We start from the raw sequence: 25,953 nt of genomic DNA, 5'->3' as shown, positions 1-25,953 counted from the left end.
AAAAACACCTCGTCGCTGGGATGGAAACAGCTCGGGAGGAAGTTGGAGGAATTATTTGACTTAAGAGTTAGATCCCTTTCTTTGGACCAATTACAATCCAAGAGTATAAACGGAACATTTTAAGCCGGCAGATTGTGATTTGAGTAAATGAGCCTAGATTGGCTTACAGGACTCATGCTGGCAGCATGGACTGTGCTCTCTGTTAATAAATGACCGGCAGAACAGAAACACAAACACCATAAACTAGCATGATTACTGTGACATGATCCCAGTATAGGAGCAGCCTGCATACTGCGTGAGACTGAGAGGCCGTCTGGTAGAAAAACATGTTGACTCTGTGCTGCGATGACATAGAACTCTGCATTTCTCCTGCAGAGTAGAATGCGCTGAATGAGTGTTTGTGGGGACGTCTCGATACATAAGTGGATGTTAATTACACTCTCCGGGCTGTTTCATGCCCTTGCTGCTGGTGCATGTGTCACACTGTGAATATTCCCCTTGCTTACTATTTGTTAATGTATCCCGGGAGTTCGGCTCCACATGCTTGCTCCGAGGAACAACACAGGTTTATGTCACATCAGGTGAGCGAGAAATCATGCCAAAATCGAGCCACAAATAGGGAGTTAAGCATATTGTTTTTAAAGATTTTTAAAGATAGCAATAGTATATAGCAGCTCTGTTAGAAGGGACGCCATGACAACAAATTACTTTTAAAGGAGCTATTCTGCTCATTTTCAGGCTCATATTTGCATTTTGTCCCTTTAATGTGACATGTTTACATGCTTTAATGTTCCAAAAGGTCTTTATTTTTCTCATACTGCCTGTGCTGCAGCACCTCTTTTCACCCTCTGTCTGAAAACAGAGCCCAGTCTGCTGTGATTGATTTGCTGGCCGGCTCTGATGTGATTTGTCAACTGCTTGGAGAGGTTCCGGCTCTTAGTCTATCACGTACAAAGTGTTGGGGGGGTTGCCAATAGCAGCGTGCGTGTCACATAGTGATGTCACTATGTTATGTAAGCAAACAAAGGAGTCCAATGGAGGTATTCTCATGCAGGGTTTAATGTGGACGAGTCCTAACCAAAACATCCAAGTGAAGTAACAATAAACAAAAAAGTGTCCAGAAGGAAGGGGTCACAGTTTGTGCTATTCTATTTCTCCAGTGGAGACTATTTTGAAGAGAATGCATGGAATTTAAAAAAAGGTCTATACGGGGAGTTTGAAGTGGAAGTTATATAAAGAGTAAAGTCAAGCTACACATTGTTTGAGTAGAAAGACAAAATTAGGTCAAATTATTCCAAAAATGCTGAAGGTAAAAAGCCTCTATGAGTTAGGGACATGTTAAAACAAGAGCATCTCTTCCTAGAAATGGATTAAAAACACTTCACATAGTGAGGCAGACACAAATATAATATTTCTTTGAAGGAGAGGATGTGTGTGAGTGTTTCTCTCACCATTGCGCTGGGAGGGACCTCGACCCATCTGCTGGTTCATGCCAAAGGGGTCCTGAGGGTTTGGGTTCATAGCGCTTGTATGGAGAGCCGAATCCGAGTTGGTTCTGTGTAGGGTGAAGAGGAGGAGGAGGAGGAAAAAGAAGGAAGATTATGCAAAGTCTTCCAGCACCTTGGACAGAGGCAGAGGATTTCTCAGGGCCGCAGAGTTAGTAAGGCACTCTCCTTCCTGCTCTGCCTCCACACACGCTGCATTCATTTGCAGGCTCCCACTGACCTTACTCATAAACATCTTCACAGCGCTGCACTAAATGTTTATCTGTCTGAGATGAAAACAAGTTTTGCTCAGTGATGAAATAATGATGTAATTCCTAATTATAATCGATTCAGGGTATACAAGAAGCTGCTATAAGTGGACAAAACGAAAATGATCTGAAACTAATTTGATAATCGATAAATGAATTGTTGAAAATGCAATCTTCAGCCACTCAAATATGGAGATCCCTGCTTTTCTCATTGTATAAAATATTAACCTACATTTATTTTGGTTTTGAAATGCAAGACATTTAACGGCATCCCCTTTGAATTCACTCGGAAGCTGGGATGAACTGTTTTATTTACATTTCATATATTTGAAGGTTAAGATAAATTACACATTTTGGTTTTTGATGATGAAGAAAATATTGGTTTTAAGCCTAAAGTAAACTGACATTGAAACATATAATGTTTGTCAATTATCTTTCAGTAACAGCATGTTCAGACTGCTTTCTCTTGGGATTTGACACCAATTGTTTCCCTAAGGACAATTTAAATATCCTGTTTAATTTTTTTTTCTGAAATATCAATTGGTAGCTATAAAAGACAACTTGAAGTCAGGGCTTCTTACGTCTGATGTGAGCAAGTTCACTCATTAATTGTGCACAGACATGCATGGGTCAACCCACACAAACCTCAGCGTTTTGTCACTCCAGCTGCGAGCTTTCTCTAGCGCTCTCCATTAAGCCCCGATGGCTCCTCTCATGAGTCATACCTACTTTCCTTCTAGGGGGCAAATTGTTGTAATCACACAGATTGATCCAGCCTAATTACATGCTTTTAGAGCTGCCCAGTTTGGTTTTATTCCATCCATTATGGAAGACCGCATCGATAAGAAAGATAAAGAACAAGTTTAAGGATAAAAAAAATACAGTATTTTCAAAAGATGTGTTGGTTGTCTCAGGAAACTAAAGGTAACTGATGTCATTATGCAAAATAATAGAATTGTGTTAATAATGTATGTAAAAATGATCAATGGATTCAAAATATGGCAAGACTGGGTGTAAAATCATATTAAATATTCCAATGATTGAAATATTCAGTTCCAACAAGGTCACTATTTGAACTGATGAAGCAACTGTTGTGAGTGTTTGCATTTCTATTTTACAGTATGCAAATATTAATGAAATGATGAGTTTTTGTAGACTAAAGTGGTCATCTTTATAAATCACTAATATTTTTATATTGTTTTTATTTGCAGTCTTTAAGAGAGTTTTGTGAAAGCCAAGTCAATTTAATATATGGGTTTTAACTCGAATAACATGTAAAAAAACATCTGGTGTAAAAAGAATGTCAAGCACAGTATTGAGTTTAGACAATGAATGTATCGTCAATTAGGAGAGCTTTTTACTTTCTCTTAAAGGGCCAGAGTGTAACATTCAGGAAGATCTATTAGCAAATATAAGAATATCATATCCATAATTATGTTTTTGGCAGTGTATATAATAAACTCATTGTGTTTTGGTTAGCTGAGAAACAGCCCTTTAAATCTACATAAAGAGAGGGGACCAATGTTTCTAAAGTAGCCTAGACCGGACAAACCAGACTCTGGCTCCAGATAACGCCTTTAGGTTTCTACTTTCCTGAAGCCCATTGTAGTTCTTTGGGCACTTGAATTTTGATTTTCCTAAATTAGCGTGGTGGTAACAAAAGCATATAAACCCACGCAGTGGTTGGTTATCGCAGTATTGTAAAGGCTCGGTGGAGGGGTATTCAGTTGGTTGCAATCTTCAATTGCATTGCTAGATGGCACCAAATCATACATACTTTCCCTTGATATCATACATTTTGTCATTTTCGTTACCACTATACAGAAGAAAGTCACAAAACTTACTCTGTATTGAACAGAAAGATAAAATTAATAATTATTTTGACTTTTCTTAAATTCCCCAGTGAAACACTTACAATTAGTACAGATGCTACGTTTACAAAAAACAACAACATTTGCTTTCAGAAAAATTCAACTCACATCAACACACAGAGAAAGATGTAAGAACAAGAAAATGTGAATTAGAAGCCTTGATGTTAGAGCGGGAAGGAGCCGTGAGTCCTAAAGCGGGGTTAGTAAGAGGTTAGTTCATATTTCAGAAACTGGAGAGATGAGTCGAAAACTACAAGGAGAAAAAATGATTAATAAACAAACCATAACAGTTTTTAGCTGAGATGTGCAGCCTTCTTTTTGCAGTGCTTCAAAAGGAAGAAAGGATGGGATTACTGAGAGGTTACAAATCAGACGGAGATTTACAAAGGATTGAAACCAGGGCGCGATGTAACCAAGAGAGATTGCAAAATGACAAGGAACAAAATTGTTGCCGTCTGCACGAGCGAGGGATAAAGCCATGAAGATAGACTGAGGGAAAAAGGGAAAAAGGGAAACAGTGAGCGAGAAAGGAGGGTTGGGGGGGGTGTCAAGGGTCACCTGTTGAGTTGTGATATTAATCTAAACCCAGGCCGTTTTTCCTCAGTCCATGGCTGGTGTTCCCTTTAAAAAGAGAGACGGTGGAAAAAGATGACAGACATTTACTGGATGAAAGCAGAGACCCTTGGCTACTGCCTTTAAGTTTGTGAGAAAGAGAGAATATAATGGTTAAAAGTACAATGAGCCAATGTTGGCGCATAGAAAGAAAGACCGTGGAGAAAACTCAGATACAGCACAATACCATTGTACATTTCGAGCAAAAATGTAATAAAGACAAAAGAAAATTAGAGCAGAGCGAAGACTCGAAACCAGCGTTGTAAACCTTGAGCTGTAAACACTTGATGTGAAGGGTCATTGTCAAAGGCTGAAACCATGGAGTGGGAACAGTGACTAAGTGGATTTTTCTGAAGCGTTCAGCAAAAAAGGTCTTCATTCCTCCATCAACGGGTAGAACTAGTCCTATAAAACTAAAAATGGTCAGAAAAACCCAACATTTTTCTTGTTTATCAGCTTTTAAAATGACATGGTGGTTTCTTCGTAAAAAAGTTATATGGCAAATCAGGCCTAAATACAACTTCTTATGTCAGGTTTGTACTCATCATTTATTTTGGTAACGATAACATTGTATTGAAAACAATTGGAAAGATCTGGGAACACAATGACATCTCTACAATGAAGACAGGTGTGGAAGAAAAAACAAGAGGTCAGATGATAAGACACAGCAGCCAAACGTTTAGCCGCATAATCAAAACTACTGGTCGTGGAAATAAAAGTAAAAGATGTGGAATTGTTCTCATCTTGAAATTATTTTTGTGAAAATACCCCGAAATCTCAGCAAATAACTTGGTACGACGTTGTGACCTTATCCTATTGCCTTCAATTACCAATCAGGCAGAGCTGTGCAATAGGACAACCTCCAAATTGTTCACGATCAAATCATCCATGATAACAAATGAATACATCCCTTTATATTTTACCATTATATAAATCATACAGAGTACAAATTTCTCAAATATCTGTAGACATCATACAACACAAAGCAGGATGTCTAAGCCTCCAACTGCTCAGCGAAAGCCAAGTGGCAGAAAATTCTATTATTTTTTATTTACCATTATTACACTATTACTTGTCACCTTACACGGTTGCTGTAAATGAGTAGTATTGAAAAACCTTTTCATAGCCCGGGACATACTTGATGCCCCAATAAAACAAGGCTATTATTAAAGTCTGAATGGTTCAACATGGTGCAACATTAAAGCCTGTAGGTCTCCAGTCATACTATAGGGGGGGCATGCCAGGCATTGCAGAGGCCTTTCATTCACCGGGACCTTTTATTAGCTATAGACACACCGCAATAACTCCACATGTGTCAGAACACCTGGTTTAGCCACTACGCGTGTCACTGACAGTAGGGTGTAGTGGCCTAACTCTATATTTAGATATAAGGAATGCAGACCAGCTGTGGCACTCCACCCATCCAATAAAAAGCCCTCTGACACAATGACATGTTCATTTTTTAGATTTTGTCCGTTACTGCCTTTCATTTTTCTGCGTGTTTATCTCGTGTTGAGAATGTGTATTATGTTTAAGTAATACTTATGAAACTAATTGAGGATAATGGTGAGTAAGAAGCACATAGCAAGGAGGCTAAGCTTCTTTAATTGAAGTTTAAAGACCAAGCGAAAAGTTGCTTCTAGCAAGCTTCAACACTAGCTTTTTGTAGTAAGCCACCAATAAGACCACCTATATGGAGGATACTAGCCCCCGGAGAAAAACCACACTGCATTTCCCAAAGAGGAAATGTTCAGATCTTTCCTTTTGAGAGCATTTATACAGAGCGATCTCCAGGGAGTGTGTTCAGAGCTTTCATCCCGAGAGAGGCTGGTACAGGAATAGCAGGCATTACTGGGTGAATATAAGAGAAAGAGGGCGTGGGAGTGTATCAAGTCTTTGACCTGAAACAGCTGGTCTCTGAAGGGACACATACTGGGATGTACTTAGGACCGATGCTGGAGGAGCCCAGGAACCAATCCCATTTAAGAAATTGTCTTCCCAGAGTAAAGTAATATTCTTGTCAGATTTCTGTACAAGCTTGCGGATAAGAAAAAAAGCAATGGCTTCACACACTGCAGATGGATTGAGTTGGGAAGTCAATACTTATTGTTTGGTAGAAAACGAAAGAAAAATCTCAAATCCAGAGGGATAATACAATCTGTTGACCGGACCGCTGGTCATGGAGCGGTTAAAAGGCTATGTGAACCGTTCTGTTTGTCTGCATTTCTGTCATGCCCGACGATCCCTTAGCACTGACCCACTCCATTCTTAGTTCTGATCTCGTCCTCTTGGCATGAGTACTTAATACAAAAACACAGCAGTAAATATATAATGTCACTGTAGTTTCTGTGACCTCACATGATTGCTTTCTGCCAATCGTCAGTGATCGAGAGGCTGATTCAACAGCAGAGGACTGGATCACTGTTGAGGTGATCAAGAACTCAAACAGTTAAAGATCTCTGTGGCTCTTCTCCAGAGCTGTAATGTAGTGCAGATGTGGTTGGCGTTGTAAACACTCTCCACCCCACTCTCCTCTGAGACGGACAAGCTGGGGATCTGCCTTTAAAGAGCTCAACGACCATTTCCATGGATGGATTTTATGTTGAGGCACTGACCAGGAAAATGTTTAGTCTTTTTCTTGTGTAAGAGTGTAACAAAAGTACATTTTCTTTAATGGAATTTCCCAGCAGTAGGAAGAAGAACGTCTCTGAGCCAGACTACAGTCCAGTTCCCATTTCAACTCAAACAGAGCGTTATGTCTCCCTAAATCCAACAAGTTCCGTAAATTCCAAGGGTTCTTTGACAAGCCAACATTAAGTCTGTTTTAATCGGACTCTGGTGTGGTTTGTATGGAGTTGTGAAGCAGTAATCATGCTTTGGTGTGTACCAAAACCAACGGTCCAACACAGATTGAGAGACATGGCATCGGACCATTTCCAACAAACCCTAGGGCGGTCTAATTGCAGTGAGAACATAATCCGACCCAACTGTAGGAAATGAACTAAACCAGCATTTAAGGAAGGCAGCACATCTTGTAATGAAAAAGTGGATGAACACATTGTTGACATCCCTGAGCCTGAACCGGAGGCGTTTGTTCCGAACACTTTCCATTTGTGTCTTTCGGGAACACCAAAGCAGTTATACTCTGAGCGTAGAGTACCATGTTGGTTGGTGTTTTCTTTGCACCTGTTGATTTCCATTTTTACGTAATATTTCTGACCAAAAAAATTATGACTTTCTGAGTACATTTCAAGTCAGGGCTTCATATTAAAAGACCCAGGATTTTATAATTGGTCCGCTTTAAACAAAACCAAACAGTATAATTTGAAACTAATTTGGATTTGTCGAGTGGACTATGGCTTGTGTAAGCCCCCTTAGAGTAAAACACAACACAGATTGTGCAAAAAGAAAACTTATGTTGTGTTTATTCAGTTATTTCCACTTATACAGCATAGTATACCAGGCCACTCTTGCTAAATATTTTCTAATGAAATACCATCAATAATGATAACATTTGTGAAATTACAACATTACATTGGAATCATGACTCAACAAATGATGAAATCTTAGTTCCACAAATTTGATCAAATGTTACAAAATAATTTGCAACTGAAAACTACATATTTTGATGTTGCGGTTCAGCTTGAAGTCTAGCCTGGACATTTGGTGTTTTGGAAGCTATCATGATTAAAAAGTGATTGCTAATATATTTTGCATGTTAAAATTGCCTCAGAAATGTGCATCAACATCCTGTTCTGGGTGTCAAATAATGTTGCTGCAATAGTATGGTATTATGGTGCAACACCACTTTTTATTCTTTAACGACAATCCTAGGTTGCCTTTCCATTTGACTTCTACGTTCAAAAGTTCTGCAATACTTTTTCAGGGATATAGGTAGTTCAACATTTGAAATGGTTGTCCGTCTAAAAGTGATTTCTATTATGATTTTCAGGGGTTCTCCTGTATGCGCCTGAGGTTCTTCTTTTCTGTAACAATTAATGCCCCTTCTTGATCCATTTTACTCTTTCACATGCTCTCCGGAGCCCAGAGTCTGTAAATCACCCATGAGTCATAAAAATCTAATTCACTTATGACATCCTGCCAGATCCCTAAACTGCAGAATGGTTTAATAGCCAGCTTTTCTTTTCTTTTTTACATAGCAGCAATGAGCTACTAGTAATAAGAACACACAGACAAGAGCACCCATGTTTCTCCTGGCAAGACACATCCAGATCATATCAGAATGTTTTTTCAAAAGTAGGCTTGTAACACCTGTAGCTTGGGCTTAATAAATAGTTTTATCGATATTAAAAAGCACCTTGAAAGACAATGTAACTATTACTTGTGTTTAACTCTCATATGGTAAGATTGGTAGACATTAAGCAGTTCTCCAAGCTGTCTGACTCATCTGTTCGGACACAGCCAGTTTTTCGCCAGGGGAAATTAGTTTATCTCTCCCTGCCTGTGACCATGAATTTGGCCAACATGTACTGCTGAGGGGGAAATGTATCCGTGTTACACACTGTGACAACAATCTGTTGCAGGTTGGAGCAGGAGGCGAGGCTTGGCCTGCAGAGACTTGACAGAAAGGATGCCAATCACTAGTACAAGGCCATCTGTATGGAACGGTGGCAAACAATCAAAGGGAGTGAAGTACAGTAGTAGAGATAAATGCTTTGCCACTTTACAAGGTTGCATGAAAAATATTATTTTCACAAATCTAAAAAGCTAGGGAGATTTTGATTGTAGGGTGAGGACTGTTATTTTCACAGTGAACCCAGATGGGAATCAATAGAAAATAAATGTTATGATTGCTATGGTCCATCCCTTCACAAGCAAAACACAATCACAACAAGTACCTTCATGACAGAAAATGCAATTATTCAATAAAACATGAATGGGTTGTTTACGATATTATGATGTCGAGGTGACATAATGCTCAAGCTCTCATTGAGAAACAGTGCGGAACAAAGCCGCAAATAGAAATTCTGCATTCATTGCTCTGTCGCAGAAACACACCCACTCTGATAACACGACGTCTGGTCCCTCCGTGAGGACGTTTGTCAGCCAACCTGTTTTGTGCTGTCAACAATGACGAGAGGGCGTGGGCCTTATTCATTTCTACAGTACAAGCTGTTGTGGTTCGCTCAACACGGAGCCTGGCAAATGTCTGTGTCTGCGCTTTGGAAGAAGACGAGGCAGGGTGACTGGCAGCCAGCCAAAGCCAGCACACTAAACACAAGTGTGGAGACAGAGCATGAGTGAGTGGGGAGGAGCTTGGCTGAGCCTTTTTAACACAGGGCCATAATTCACCCTCTTGTAAACACTGAAGAAGAAGCCGCCTACAATTCACTGACTGCTCTACGTAGGCACAACCAGATCTGGAAAGAAGGATCTTCAAGTTATAAATCAAGGCCAGCTAGCAGGGTAGCATTGTTTGATAGAAGCTACCTTTATTTAATATCTGCTAGGCTGGAAATTCTGGCCCGTAGTGCTGTGACAACATCAAATCCCTTAACAGTAGGTTAACTGCTGTTGGGCATGACCTTTAAAGCAAAAGGCTATCTGTCAAACACCTTTAGGTTGTCTCAGCCTTCCCAGGGCTCGCACAGCACTTGTGCACAAACAATAAAGGTTAACAGCTCCGCCCGTCACCCTGCCCCAGTTCTTCCCTGGACATTCGCTCATCAATATATCCATTTCTGTTTGATCGAGACGGCTAGAGCTTGGATGTCGAAAGACAATACTAGCAGGCTTGTTACAGGAAACAGGGTGGCAAGAGGAAACCGTTCCTGTTGTAAAATAATTTAGCTCGAGGAAGACGACAATACAAATTCAGAGTGCAGTTTAACAGATGTGCCACTCACCTTCTCCAGTTGTTGTCCAGAGGTGGGGACAGGTAGACTGCTCCGTACGGAGAGCTCTCTATGTGGGTTTGAGTTAAGGGAATTATAGCCACAAGTACAGACACATGTGATAGTAAGTTCATTTTTATAAAGATCTCAAGTAGTGTTATTGCATATTACCACCAAAGAAGAAATAGAAGACACATTGAATAAAACACATCTGCAATAAGACTTGAACTATAAAAGGTATTTGAGGTCTGACGATGATGTGTTCTAACTACAGTTCTAAGCTCAATTTCTTAACATGAAATCTTAAGAGAGTGAGAGTCCAAGGTTCAAAATGAAAGCGTTCATATTGCGAGCACATTCTCATCAAAGCCCCATTGCGATGACAGACAAGTGTGAACAATGGAGCTGCCTTTTTCAAATATTTGATGAAACAATGACAGCATTATTTGATTTACTACAGAACATAGAGGCAGAGTTCCTGACATTGTCTGAAGAATGGCAGGACTTCAGGTGGGTGGTGTTTAGATTTCCCGACAATTTTGCAAGTGTAGTTCCACTGCTCTGGAAATAGTCTCCTCTCTGGGTGGTTCAGGGAGGGGTGTTTAAAATGGGGACCGATCAACAAAAACAAATGAAAGCTTTGAGATTGGGTGCCACTCAAGGTCAAACACTGTTCTGCACAGCATCTGTTGGGCCTTGGACAACATATTATCAGTAGAAATGAGACAGAATTACAGAGACTGGAGCCATGCTATCAACACTTGCACTAATTTGAGGATAAGTCCCTTCTAAAATATATACAAATACAATTCAGGGGAAATGACAGGACTGTTGTCTCTCCAGAGTCAGAGGACTAACAATCCGGTCAAACTGGTTGTGTGGCTGTTTCAAGTGCTCTCACTTAACACCATTCAACAACCAAAATAGTGGGGTCAACCCTTAACTGTAGATGGAGTACAGAAGCTGTGGGTCCGGTGTGTAAATTTGGGATATAACTCAAACGTCACCCTCTATTTCGTGACAAATTAAAACACTCCATTTTTCAAAATCTGACACTGTGAATAGATAAGTCGGATCCACAAACCGCACTAAAAAAGGTGTTCCGCGTTATCACTTAAACCACCCTTAAATTCACCGTAGATAAAGGGGCGACCAACATCTTTGCTTCCCCCCCCCCCATTTGCGATTATTTTCCTTCTTGTTCCTCTTGAGTTTTCCTAATATAACATAAATCAAACTTTTAAAAGTTTTCTAAACACAAGCAGCTGTTTAAGGATTTCACCTACACGGATTATAATCTAAAAATCTGTAAAAACTTAATTCAATCAGGAAATACATTTAATTAAAAATAATGAAACCAGACTAGGAATCTGACCAGGTTTAACATAATCTATGCTATGGATACCTTGTGGTTTGCATCAAAAAATAAATTGGTGGCATTCAAACAGATAAAAAGACGTATTTCTGATAGCATTATTTTGTCTGAGTGGAAACAAAGAGCAATGACCGCGGTTGAGGGATGGATTCGGGCCATAAAGCTACTGTATATATTATGCAAGACCTCCAGGAAGCCAACCCTAAGTGAATGTTTTAAGAGAAAATTGTTCTTCCGTTTTCGAGTTTGTACTTTCATGGTTGATTGCACTTATTGTACGTTGCTTTTGATAAAAGCGTCTGCAAAGTGTAATGTAATGTTATATTTATTGCGCTGCCTTTAAATCTTGGAATGTGTTTCTGAATCACCTTTCAGTATGAATAACCTCAAATGACCTGTTCTTTACACCTATTACAATAACAGATAACTTTCTGATGGTTTTGATCAGTTTTAACAGTCTCAAAACTAATGGAGGCCAACACGAGTCTATACATCTGACTAACCACTAACCCTTGTTTGTGTGTGTTTTTTCACACTGGCTTTATTTACCACATAACCCTTGAGCATTAAAAAAATTAAAAATAAAACACGCCGCATGTTTTTCTCAAAAGATACAAACACGTGAACAGGATTAATGTCGGACTTAAGTTATCATTGTTCCCTCTGCTGAGATTTTAAAACACAAAGTTTCTAGTAGGGATGCACCGATACACCGGTGAGACATCGGCATCGGCCGACGTTAGTCCTATTCACCACCATCGGCACATCGGTAAAATAAGGTGACATCACCGATGGCAGTCGCCGATGTTTATGTTTTGCTATGTGACCGGGAGAAGTCGTATTAGCGTCGTTGTTTTTAAATCTGACGTACCAAATCTGAAGTCAGGGCATCATTTTAAAGGATTAGAACAGTGACTGTAGGTCTGCCGTCTCCTCTCCTCTGTGAGGAGCTGCTGCTGCACGCTGCGCATGCTGCAGGACTTCTGCCCCGTGTACCGGGTGTCTGGAGGATTGGTAAATTAATTCCATTCTTCAGTGTTCTTGGGAGGCCATCGTATATATTTGTGACTGTTATACTTGCTGCTACTCCCGTTAACTTCCAGAAACTTACTATGGCTCGCTCAACCTCTCTCTCGCGCTTACACATGCACACAGGTATCCCCCACTCTCTCTCTTAAAAGGGATAGACTGCCTTAGTCTGCATTGTGCTACCATTACAGTTTACATAGTAAAACATCGGCATCGGCAAAAATGTTATTCTTAACATCGGTATCGGCCGACATTTTTTGCAATCGGTGCATCCCTAGTTTCTAGTTAAGAAACTGCTGAGATGTCAACACAAACATACACCTTGAGACTCAAAGCTGACTGGAAATGTCTGTCTATTTTGACACAACAATCTCTCCCAGCGCTGACCTTTACACCATGTTGACCACGCCATCTATATGCACACAGGACAAATGTACAAACACCACCCACAACTTACAAGTGGGTTTCTTTTTTGTTACTAACAAGAGAAGACTTTTACAAGAGTGCCTACACCCACGCTTTTTACATTACAGTGAGTTCTACATTACAACACAAATGCACAATAAACAAGTCAAATGTGAGACAAACTGCAGAGAGCTTTACATCGCCTGAACTAATTCAAACTGCACCGCTGAACAATCACAAACAATCTGAAACAGTCAAGTGTGTTTAGAGCGGTGCTATAAAGTAAACATCCCCCTAAATGTAGCTCAGTGGCATCTATTGTACACATCAACCCTGGCCACATATAACAAACATGCATGACTCCATGCAAACTGAACAGGCAAGCAAGTTTCATCAGTGAGGAGGGAGAAATAAATGGATTGTGAAACGCTTTCCTCAAAGTACTCATGGGTATATTCCAATAGAGTGGTACATTGATGACACATTTTTTTCAGGCCAACCAGTTAACACTGCAAGGGATCCCTCGACAGAAGCTAATGCTAAAGCTAAGTGTGTTACTATGTTAGGATAATGTCAACATATTAAGATTATTTTACGATTTAAAGATGAAATTGCCAGAAGTAAAAAGCTAACGTTAAGCTATAAATAAACTCATAAAGTGACTTCATATCACCAACGCTAAGCTAAAGGCAGCTAGTGTTTGGCTTGATGGCGTTTAGTAGCCATTTTTTGTAAACAGAAGCTTTTGTGATTCACCAGTGGTGCATTTCCTGACATATATTTTCTCGTAAAAACACAACTTCAGGATCTCTTAAGCTTGTATTTACCACAGACCTTATTTTAGGCAACTACCCCAAACTCATTCAAAGTTCGAGAAAAGGGAAGAGGTAAGATGCAGGTTTAGGATTCATTCCTGCACCACACTACAACCATTATGTTATGCATCAGTTCTGATTGTTCTCCATGGAAATATACAGTGGGGCAAAAAAGTATTTAGTCAGCCACCAATTGTGCAAGTTCTCCCATTTAAAAAGATGAGAGAGGCCTGTAATTTTCATCATATGTATACCTCAACTATGAGAGACAGAATGAGAAAGAAAATCCAGGAAATCACATTGTAGGATTTTTAAAGAATTTGTTTTCAAATTATTGTGGAAAATAAGTATTTGGTCAATAACAAAAGTTCATCTCAATACTTTGTTATATACCCTTTGTTGGCAATGACAGAGGTCAAACGTTTTCTGTAAGTCTTCACAAGGTTTCCACACACTGTTGCTGGTATTTTGGCCCATTCCTCCATGCAGATCTCCTCTAAAGCAGTGATGTTTTGGGGCTGTCGCTGGGCAACACAGACTTTCAACTCCCTCCAAAGATTTTCTATGGGGTTGAGATCTGGAGACTGGCTAGGCCACTCCAGGACCTTGAAATGCTTCTTACGAAGCCACTCCTTCGTTGCCCTGGCGGTGTGTTTGGGATCATTGTCATGCTGAAAGACCCAGCCACGCTTCATCTTCAGTGCACTTGCTGATGGAAGGAGGTTTTCACTCAAAATCTCACGATACATGGCCCCATTCATTCTTTCCTTTACACGGATCAGTCGTCCTGGTCCCTTTGCAGAAGAACAGCCCCAAAGCATGATGTTTCCACCCCCATGCTTCACAGTAGGTATGGTGTTCTTTGGATGCAACTCTGCATTCTTTCTCCTCCAAACACGACGAGTTGAGTTTTTACCAAAAAGTTCTATTTTGGTTTCATCTGACCATATGACATTCTCCCAATCCTCTTCTGGATCATCCAAATGCCCTCTAGCAAACTTCAGACGGGCCTGGACATGTACTGGCTTAAGCAGGGGGACACGTCTGGAACTGCAGGATGTAAGTCCCTGGCGGCGTAGTGTGTTACTGATGGTAGCCTCTGTTACTTTGGTCCCAGCTCTCTGCAGGTCATTCACTAGGTCCCCCCGTGTGGTTCTGGGATTTTTGCTCACCGTTCTTGTGATCATTTTGACCCCACGGGGTGAGATCTTGCGTGGAGCCCCAGATCGAGGGAGATTAGCAGTGGTCTTGTATGTCTTCCATTTTCTAATAATTGCTCCCACAGTTGATTTCTTCACACCAAGCTGCTTACCTATTGCAGATTCACTTTTCCCAGCCTGGTGCAGGTCTACAATTTAGTCTCTGGTCTCCTTTGACAGCTCTTTGGTCTTGGCCATAGTGGAGTTTGGAGTATGACTGTTTGAGGTTGTGGACAGGTGTCTTTTATACTGATAACGAGTTCAAAAAGGTGCCATTAATACAGGTAACGAGTGGAGGACAGAGGAGCCTCTTAAAGAAGAAGTTACAGGTCTGTGAGAGCCAGAAATCTTGCTTGTTTGTAGGTGACCAAATACTTATTTTACCGAGGAATTTACCAATTAATTCATTAAAAATCCTACAATGTGATTTCCTGGATTTTCTTTCTCATTATGTCTCTCATAGTTGAAGTGTATCTATGATAAAAAATACAGGCCTCTCTCATCTTTTTAAATGGGAGAACTTGCACAATTGGTGGCTGACTAAATACTTTTTTGCCCCACTGTATATGCGACAAACACGTGAACAGGATGTGACATCAGATGCTGAGACACAGAACACACTCCTCTCGAGCTATCACACACACCATAGTGACATTTCAATGAATCATACCTCTCTCAAGGCAAAGGAAGAACCAGATCTGCTTAATAAAAAGCTACGAGGTGGGAGCGTTCTGATGAAACACCTTTAGCCCACTGATCCATGTAAATGCAACAGATTGGGTGTGAATCCAGATCCAGGATGTAATTAACATCCTGTGTGATTATTGAGCAGGAAATGAAATTCATTTTTATCTTATATGAATATACTGTTTTCAAGATGATGACCTTTGAAATATACAAAATGTGTCACAGAATAGACTTACTTATTAATATATAATATTAACATAGGAGAAAGGCTCTTTAGTGTGGAATATACAAGTGATTAATGCATTGCATTTTGTGTTTTCAGTTATGTTTTTCAAGGAGCAACCTCTTGAAGTGATCACGTATAGAGGTATAATAATAGAGACTGTACATAGAGTCCTCATTCAGAACAATTACAGACACTTGAGTCAGGGACCTTGGTCTTCCTGCACTTCAGAACGAATCAGTAATGATTCCTCAAGTGCTCAAATCAACAGCAGCTCCAACCACAAGACACATTCGAGACAATTCTACATATTGCAATCCATAGTCTTATAAAATTAAATGTTTTTCTTCATTAGGTCCCTACGAAGCGGTGATGAATTCTGACACACCGAACGAATGATAGCTAACTTGTGAAAATATGTATGGTTAGAAACCGAATTGCTACCATTTAGGTAGCAGATTGTTACGCAATCTGGCTTATAAAACTAGTGAAATTAGTAATTAAAACAGAAAGCAGATTGTTGCTTTTACTCACTCCAACTCTGGGGATTTTAAAGAGTGTTGCTGCGAGCTAAAGTACCAACACTCCCGCCTATTTTACTCACCCTGTGTGTTATCCCCATTACAACAATGACACACTAGTGCGGCTGCTTAAAAATCATACACACGCATACACAACCTGAGAATCTCCTACTGTCAATGTCCATTAGGCGTAAGTAGAGCGCGCTGTCTCTGCGTCACATTTCAAACGGGCATTGTGACTAAGTCTGTTCCTGAGGCTACTAAACAGCTGCCTACACTGGTGAATGTCGTCACGCTTGATACCAAACACAAAACGCCATTAAAAAAGAAAAGAAAACAACACAACAATAAAGACCAACCACCCGGAAGCCACAACACCCACTTCTACATCTCCCACTGTCAGTGATTAAGCTTGGAAGGATATCTGCCGTCCGTGCTTGTCGACGGGTCGGCGATGGGGGGAGTTGATGCGGTTGCGGTCCCTGTGGACCCTCTCTACCAGCCCGTGGTGGCGGGTCCCTCTGACGGAGTCCAGTCCTGATGGAAAGCCCCCCTGAAAAGAGAAACCAGATGATTAAGAGTGCAGTTAACCATAGAAGGAGAGCAAGAGGAGTATCTGGAAATGGCTCTTTCAAATGTTATTTAAATGGGTTGTAACTGAATGTTGTCACATGGTCCAATTTGTTCAAAACCAAAATGTCATTTGTCTTCAAGCCCTAATTAAAGCCTCAGCTGAAAGTCGAAAGCCTTTGTTTCTTTTAAAGCTTGTCATCACAAGACTGAAGAGTCATGTGAGGACTGCTTCATTTGTTTGGGGTTTTTTTGGCTCACGCTGGCTCTTCAAACACAAATGTTGCTGATTAAAGAAGCCCTGTTCAGTTTTGTGGAGTTTTCCCTTTCCTGAAGTGTGTTAAATCGTTTTTTGTGCTGTAAATGTTAAGTGACATTATTATGCAATTGTTGCACTTCAATTGGCTAGCGCTCAAAACAAATCCCTAAGCAGTTGACCGATCACAACAGAGCTGGCCAGCTAACCAATCAGAGCAGACTGGGCTCTGGTTTCAGACAGAGGGTGAAAAGAGGTGCTGCAGCACAGGCAGTATGAGAAAAATAAAGAGCTTTCCAAACATTAAAGCATGTCACAGTAGAGGCACAAAATACAAACCTGCAAATGAGCAAAATAGGGCCCGTTTAACACAACAGACACAAAGGTGCAGTTACTTAAGGTAGTCTATAGATTGTAATTTCAAACAAAATCGCGTACATTATGCAGCCAGCTGTTGATGGCACATTGGTTCATCCTAGCAATGAAATTAAGGTTAAACTGGCACTTTAAAAGAGCTCTGCTTCCACTTGTCAGTGAATAAGACCAGACAGAAAAAATATTTTATACATTACTTGCTGTCTATTTTTGAAAAAAAATGATAAACGTGCTTTCACTTTTTTTGCCATGTTAAAGCCCTAATCCATGTTCAAACCAAATGTCAACCACGCACTTTACATTCATATATTTCTGCTAACATAGCCAATCTTATCGGAATTTCACTATATAATCCACATTTGAGCATTTGTAGATTTACAAAAGGATTGCAGTTTTGAACATATCTAAACTCTGTGTGTTTTAGTTGCCTCAGAGCTAAACCCATAGAGTTCTCTACATTCATTAATTGAATAAAAGATAACAAAAGGTTATCATCGGGTGGAATCTAGAAGCCCTTTAGTTTGTTGAGATTTGTTCCCATAAGCAAAAGTGAATTGACTCTACAAGCGACACTTTTCTCCCTCCATGTGGGGATTGAATTCTGGTCTTGACCTCGCCGTTGCAATTACTGCTCTACCTCAAAAGGGCCATTCTTCCGTATAACAAGGCCACTTTCACCCGGACCCTCTGTATCCCAGCATAACCCACTCCTCGGAGAGCTGACACAGATACAGGCCCAGGAGCTCGACTGCCTGAAGGAGAACTGAAAACGACTGCACTGATCTTAAATTCCATCTTTTTTTCTAGTGAGCAGCTGAATTATTTAACGCTCTGAGGAGAGGCTTGTTTGCACTTCTGAAAGTCCAGCAAAGCGATCGGCCAATGCTTCTCAGAGCCTTGAGGGTGAGCTAACGGTGCTGCAAGATTCATCATACCCTTGATCGTGCATTTTTAATAACCTTTTACCGTATAAAAAAGGCAACATTTGCATTATTTATGCTTTGTATCCGTTTCAAACGTATAAAAAAAAGAGAATAGTTATTCAAAATTCCTTATTTTGAATCTTGTATGAATCCAGAGCACCAGTTGGCTTTTATTTAGAGTTTAGGAGAATGCGCCTTTAATATTTCACTTGATATAATATGATATGGCTTTAATATAAGAATAATTTATGAATTTTATTATGATGTATAATATATGTATGTTATAATTGGGTCCCATGACAAAACACTCATTCAAATGGGTGCTGGGGTGTAAACAGTTTGGGAGCCACTGGACTAGAAAACATTGGAGCTGACGGTAATTGTGCACAGGCCTTGAAAAACCCAGAAAGAGGACCTTGATTTTAATAGATTCTAAGGGAGACATGGTTTTAAAATAAGAAATATTCAGATTTACAGCAAACAGCCTTGTGCTTAAAGGGAAGTATTTGAGGACATTACCACAATATGAACTCCACTGATCTAATTTCAGCACCAGCACATCGACAAGGCTTTGTTCTGACTGACACTGTAAGGAAAAAAAGCCGCCTCCTCATTTTTTTCAATCACACTGCTGTGTTGGCACACAGCTGGGGTACTGATGCAGATTCTGGAATTTTTTTCTTAAAAAGCAGCAGGGCCACCCCCCCAAAAAAGTGTTTAACCTCGCTCCACTTTCAGAGCGCACAGTCCGTTACTTCCCCATTTTTTTCTCTTATTTGTTACAAAGGAAAGACAGCTGTTATCCTGTGGTCAGAAAGAATCAGAAAGGAACCATAGTGGTGACTTTCATTCAAAATCAAGGGAAAGACTTAAATCATCTGGAACCGGTGGAAACTGACGCAAACCTGTTGCATGTCCCCTGAAAAGATTTAAACTTGAGGGAAACAATCGTGAGCTTTTTGCCTCAACACACCTTAAGAAACCATTGACAAATTGAACAGCAATAATGGGATCAGCACAAAGGACAAACCATCAGAGCTGGTTTACTTCTGGGCTCTCTCGTCTCAAAGTCAATTGTTTTTTGAATCACCAGTGGTTAATATAAACTAATGAGATTTTAGTATTTTGTTGTACAGCGTTTTCTTCCATGCCGTGAGCTTCTGAAGCGTTAAAAACACCGGTTGCCAACAAGCAGCTGTTAAAGTGAAGTCCTGGTAAAGTCCGGAGTTTATTTATAGCTTACCATTAGCTGCTTACTTCTTGCAATTATATTCACCCTTTCACTATTATAAAAGTGGTGTCATTATGTGGAGATTATCCTGCTGAACAAACCGTGTAAATATAATACATTTGTGTTTGCCATAGATCTTATCTTATGCAACATTATTTAATCCGAGTTGGCTAACAACGATACGTAATCACTGCACCACTATTGTTGTTGCTAAATGAAAACCCACCTGGAATTCAGTGGTGGTGTTGCCGATCTGATTGACGTTAGGCAGAGAGCCATAGTACTGCGCCCGGGTTTGAGTCAAGCGAAGCTGCTGGACCTTCTGAAACTGCACCTGGGGGCAAAATCAAAACACAAAAAGCGTTCAGGGAATTTGAATTTTGCACATATGTATAACTTCCGAAGCATTTTAAGTCATATTGTGAGGCAATAGGCTACTACAGAGTCAGAACAGCAACTATCTCTCAATACAGCAATTACTTATTTACAGCTGTTTGCAAAAAAGCCAAGGAACGATATGCTTTCATTAGTAATGCATCCAAAATAAATGATAAAAATTCAGCAATCTCTAGGAAATGTGCAGGTTGTCATCCAAAACCAGCACACTACCAGGAGATGACATAGAGAGTCCCTCACAAAAAAAGAAGATAGGCAAAACAGAGCCAATCAGCTGGTGTTATCAGGAAAAGGAAAATCCGAGGGTCATTTCTTCCTTGGACTGCCCAAATGGCAAAATTTGAATCTCAAAGGCTGACCTTGTTTAGACTTTATCAATGGGATTTACAGCCAACAGACAGAGATCTCTCACAGAGATTACGAACATGACAAGATATAAGGCATGGGTTTGGAAAGAGTGATTACAAACTGTATGTTCTGGTAAAACATGTGTCACTTTACGTGTGGTAATACCAAGATGAGGTGTCAACTACAGAGTATTTATGTGGCGATGAGTGAGTTCATCTTCGTTGTCATCACTTCGATTCATCATTATTGAAGGGGGGATTTATGGCCAGTCGACAAACACATAAGAGTTTTAATCGTTACAACTAGGGCTGCACAATTAATCTAAATGTTAACGCAATATGGAATAGTGCAAAACCAAATCGGAGTAAGAGACATATTTGGTAAAGTCCAAATATGTGAAAATATCTGCAATAGTAGTTTTGTGGATGTATTGTGAAGCTGCAGAGAAAACCCATCTTACAAACGGTATTCTACAGACCTAAAGAAGGAAAGCTAATCCTGCCAGTCATGCCGTGGGTACCTTCTCTTCTCTCTGCACTTTGCCATAGAAACCAAGACACAAGCGTCTATAATTCTGAGAAAATACTTCAACCTTGAAAGCTTTTTCCAAACCTAGCCACTGCTTTAGAGGACGCACATTTCACACCATCAAATACAAAAATATCACTGAGACCAAAAATGTGAATTCAATTATTTTTTAACAGTAGCCAGTGTGTCAGATTACAACTCTCCCTGCTGCCGTGAACAGAGGCACATGACAAACATACTTCTGATATCATATTGTGATTACTTTTGGCATAACACCAGTGAAATGTAATTTTCCATCCAAGTCAAATCACCAAAATATGATTTAAAAAAAAATACCAAATCCGCATTTAAACCTCTTACTCCAGTGTTGGCGTTAGCGATTATATAATGGCAGACATGCAGACTTTACACACTTATAGTTCACAGGGACGCCAAAAGCTGAGAGAAGGCTGGGGTCTGTTTGGGTACTGTTCCTTTGAGCCCCTGAGGGGGAGGGGGGGTTATATTCAGTCCTTTGGTCACTGGGGTAAATGTTGCAGCAGCGACTTCTAATTCCAGGTGTTTGCCTCAGCCTCGCTGACTGGTCTTTTCTGTCTCACAGGGTCACTTACAGTTCATACCTTATGGCAAACTTCATTCAGAACCACATCCTCTTTGACTGGCCATTCACGAGTTTCCCACTCATAGAATGAGCACATTGTAAACCAATGGCACGAGAATAATGTGAAAAGCATCTATATATCCTCCCAGAAGGCACCTTTTTTACTACTTGCAATGTGTAGCATATACGTTATATGAGATATACAGGAAGAAAAATATCACATAAATAACAGCTCCTTTTCAAGAGCATCTTGCAGGTAAAAAGCCACACATATTTCCCTTTATAAAAGACAACTGGAGATCTGAAAAAAGTGTCTTGAATGACTGGTGACCTAATGTCTTTAAGAAGTAAATATCAAACATAGTTATTGCAAGTTCGACCCAGGGACATTACTGTTATGAGGCATTTAACTCAAACTGTTGGCATCAACTTTAATCTTCCTTATAAAGTCTCACCATCTCCTTTTGAAACCACAGGCATCATTATTTTTTCTACAACTAGGGACCCTATTTATCTGGTGATGAGCCATCACCTGAACGTCACGCACTGTAATCTAGATCTCAAACATTATCATTTTATTAAGGAATTTGTCAAATACAAACTGTAATGCCAGATATTTTGGTGATCAATTAACCTGTTCAGTCATTCTTCAACAAAAATTGACTCCCACCTGGTTCCAACCTGGGATGATTTGGTATTTTCTATATATTTTGGACAATAACACCTACCATTTTTCTTCCATTTGAAGGTCCAAAGAATAACATGAAATAATAAAGAGAGAAATGCTTTGTCTTTTAAGTTTTTTCATGAAACATGCCACCGATAAACTATTTAAATCGTTGATGAAAGACGCTAAAGTTATTGTTTGAGCTGAATATCAAAATACAGCACAGCATCTAAACATGACATTCAAATCATCTGACTTTATGGAAGTATACATTATCGACACTGGGCATCTGCGCAGCAAATGAATGAGACCATTAGCATATTGTAAAGGTGAATATGAATGATATGTCCAATTGATGTGCCATTCTCATCATCCAACAATACATACTCTAAGCAGAGTATGCACATGAGGTTTTAGGTAGTTCATTAAACATAATAGAATAACAAAGTGCAGACACAGCAGTCTGAATTACATGCAGTGTGCAGGCAACACAGTGCTTCCTTTGGGTATTCATAAAGAGAGGAGCTTTAGAGGGGTGGTGCAGATTAAGAAGAGCTATTTGATCAATTTCCTGTTACAATACTGGTTGCAATTAATAACAAAAACAACTCTGGCACTTGTGTTAAATATAGGATTGCATATGCTGATCATTGGTTTTGATAGTTTTAGTTAGGGTACTTAATTTTAAATTGCCGTAATTTTTATTACTTTGACCATCTATATATTAGCATCACATATGGTTCGCCATTGTTGAATGCAGTAGTGTAAAGTACTCTTGCTCAAGTACTAGAACTTAAGTACAATTTTGAAGGATTTGTAATTTACCTCACTTCTAGGAATTGTATTTTTTGCTACTTCAACCCCACTACAATCCAAAGTTAAAACGTTTACGTTTACTACTACTTTGATTTAATATCTTAAGTTACTTTACATATTTGGATTCATAAACAACACTTACGTTACACCTGCAGTAACATTTACGAGCTACCCTACAGCATACAAAGTGCCTAAAATGAACTCCACCTTTTACTTTTGATACTTTAAGTATATTTTGATGCCAATACTTTTGTACATTTATTTGAGTACAATTTTGATTGGAGGACTTGTACCAGTTTATTCCTACACGGTAGTAGTTCTTCTTTTACTTAAGTACAATATCTGGTAACTTCTTCCACCTCTGGTTGAATGAATGTATGAAGAGAAACAAGAAGTACTGGTTGACCAGAAATCTCGGTGAGCAGAGGAAGTCCATCAGACTCACTCCAACTCAGGCTGAGTGAAAGAAGGCAGCTTTGTCCTGAAACACAATGAACGCATTCGTACAAAAAAGACCACAATTAAATGTATTTACCCGTGAAACAGTGAGATCTGTCATGAGCTGCTCAAAGGCCCGCGTCTCCTCTGCTTGCTTCTGGTTGTGCAGCGCTATCTTCTCGCTGAACTTCCTGGGGTTTGAGCCACCTGTGCCCGGGGAGCCGGACATCGTGCGGGCCGCAGTTTTACAACTTCAGCTACTTGGAAAAAAAGTGGTAAACGGGGCTGGGAGTTTACTGTCCAAAGTCTTCCAGTGAGCAGTGAGGTGAATCCATTAGAGTTTTAAAGACATACCACGCATTACTGTTTGGTTAAAGTTAATTCAGTGTCAGCTGCTGCAGAATCACAATGGAGTTGCTGATTTGAGCGGAGCTAGTAGCTAACGTAGCTAAGCTAACGTTAAAGCTCCAGTTTATAAAAGTTGTCTTATTTCAATGTGATTAAATAAAGCGTTTGTAAATAATGTGTTTACAATGTAACTTTGATAACTTCCGAGAAAAATTACGTGTTTATTAGAAGAAGTTACTGGTACAATATAACTTCATATTTCCAGCGTACCACTTGTTTGAATCTGTCGTTATCATAACGTTAGCTGTCATGGCTAACATAATGCTGGAGGTGAACAGTTGGGTAACAGCCGCAGATAGCCAAGTTAGCTAAGCTGCTGTCAGTGCCATCACAACAATTATGACAAACACACTTTGCCAACTTGTGTACACTCGACCTCGGTCAACATGTATCAAACTTGTAAAACGAGCAATGTGAAGCAGGCTTGTGTAAGAGAAAGTTGTTAGCCTCGATGGCTAAATCTCGCTTCTACCGTTAGCAAAGCTCCCGAGCAGCTGGGCAAAGGTTTGCTCGGCAAATGATATCTCAACAAGTGTCCGCTGGACTGGTCCAGGCGTAAAGTCAATGTCGACTTTATGTAACCACAGCAATTGTGAAACCTCCACAACACTAGTATTCACGTGCGATGCAGGAACATAATCCAAAATTTCACTCTTAAACTGATATCACAGCGCTTCTTCGGAGTCGACTATTCTTGTGTTAATCCACGGACAGCGAAGAGATTTCAGACAAACTCCAAACCGACGACCCGGTGAAAATAAACAAACAAAGCCGAAAGAAAAGCGTGTCTCCTTCGTCCTTACTGAAGCAAAGGTCTTCTGAGAGATTGCTGCCAATGTTTTCAGTTTATTAGCGTGGGTTGACACGGCTTGTAACAGCAACTCAGATCCGCTGGCTTGTTATCCTCATACTACTGCGAGAAAAACATTGCCTCGTTAAACACGGTCAATACCAGTGATGTCCACAGGGCGGCGACAGAGTCATCTTACTGTCTCAATTGGATTACAATAATACTGCCAATCCCCTATTACATGTACAGTTAAAGCATGTAATTGTTAATTGTTGTCGGTGATTAATTTGATTACATGTTTGAATGAGTCTTTACAATATGGTCATATTGATTACATTTTCACTCTTGTAATTGTAAAAGCTCAATACGTTCTTTTGTATATGAAAGTATATATTCCTCTCAGGTTGCTAGTTTTGTACATTTTGACTATATAAACCCCTTTATGTTTTCTAATGATTATTTATTGATACTGATTCATTGATACTTTTATTCCCTCCTTATTCCTTCTTTTGAAGATAATTGTTTTGAGTTAGTGCAGATCTTGAGTGATCCTGTATTAAAACGTTACATGTTATTTGTACAGGCCAACTGACTTATTTTCAAAGAAGTTTGAGCCACCCTGAAATCAGGATATGCTTTCTGATAAAAGCATGTTTTAGAAGAGACTTAAAATAAGACTGACTCACTCAGCCCTTTATCCATAGGCAGATCGTCCAGTCATCAAAATCTTCGAATTGTTGCATGATGGGTAAAATAAGATCAATAAAAACGTCTGACCCTCTGCATAGTATTCAGTGGTTACAGTAAAACTACAATATGTTCTCTTCTAAAATGTAGTGGAGTAGTAGCAGAAAACACACCTTATATTGTTTAAGAGACCTTATTGTGCTTTTTGGGGTTTTCCCTTTCCTGTAGTGTGTTTTTCTAGGTTTTTGTGGATGTAAATGGTCTGCAAAGGCAACAATCCTAAAGTTCCCTCCAGAGGGAGTTTCTCCCTCAAATCAAAGCAGACTGTGCTCTGGTTTCAGACAGTGTCAAAAGAGGTGATGCAGCACAGGCAGAATGAGAAAAATAAAGACCTGTTGTTACATTAAAGCATGTAAACATCTCACATTAGAGACCCTTAATACAAATATGAACCTGGAAAGGAGCACCATAGGGCCCCATTCCACACCTCAAAATTGTGCCTCAGTAATTGAGTAAATGTACATAGTTACAGTCCCCCACTGCTTGTGCAATAACTTTCAGATGAGGGAAGACA

At 39.8% G+C, this 25,953-nt stretch overlaps 1 protein-coding gene across 2 annotated transcripts in view; it reads right to left on the bottom strand.

Annotated features, from left to right (window-relative positions):
* The window catches only part of crtc3 (CREB regulated transcription coactivator 3), a 41,231-nt gene extending 16,396 nt beyond the window's left edge, over positions 1 to 24,835 (bottom strand). Inside the window, exons 1-6 of one of the 2 annotated variants that reach the window (XM_063881525.1) lie at positions 23,592 to 24,835; positions 19,927 to 20,034; positions 16,770 to 16,898; positions 10,104 to 10,165; positions 4,183 to 4,245; positions 1,452 to 1,555 (exon numbers count right to left, since the gene is read on the bottom strand). In XM_063881525.1, coding sequence (XP_063737595.1) covers positions 1,452 to 1,555; positions 4,183 to 4,245; positions 10,104 to 10,165; positions 16,770 to 16,898; positions 19,927 to 20,034; positions 23,592 to 23,723 — 598 coding nt within the window. In that variant the 5' untranslated portion in view covers positions 23,724 to 24,835. The remainder of the gene's footprint in view (positions 1 to 1,451; positions 1,556 to 4,182; positions 4,246 to 10,103; positions 10,166 to 16,769; positions 16,899 to 19,926; positions 20,035 to 23,591) is intronic. The other variant, XM_063881526.1, reaches the window with a different exon arrangement.
* Between the last annotated feature and the right edge of the window lie 1,118 nt (positions 24,836 to 25,953).

The sequence above is a fragment of the Eleginops maclovinus genome, chromosome 4 (assembly GCF_036324505.1).
Source record: "Eleginops maclovinus isolate JMC-PN-2008 ecotype Puerto Natales chromosome 4, JC_Emac_rtc_rv5, whole genome shotgun sequence".
NCBI classification, from domain to species: domain Eukaryota; kingdom Metazoa; phylum Chordata; class Actinopteri; order Perciformes; family Eleginopidae; genus Eleginops; species Eleginops maclovinus.
The sequence above is the reverse complement of the archived record's forward strand: the minus strand, read 5'-3'. Positions and strand labels throughout refer to the sequence as shown.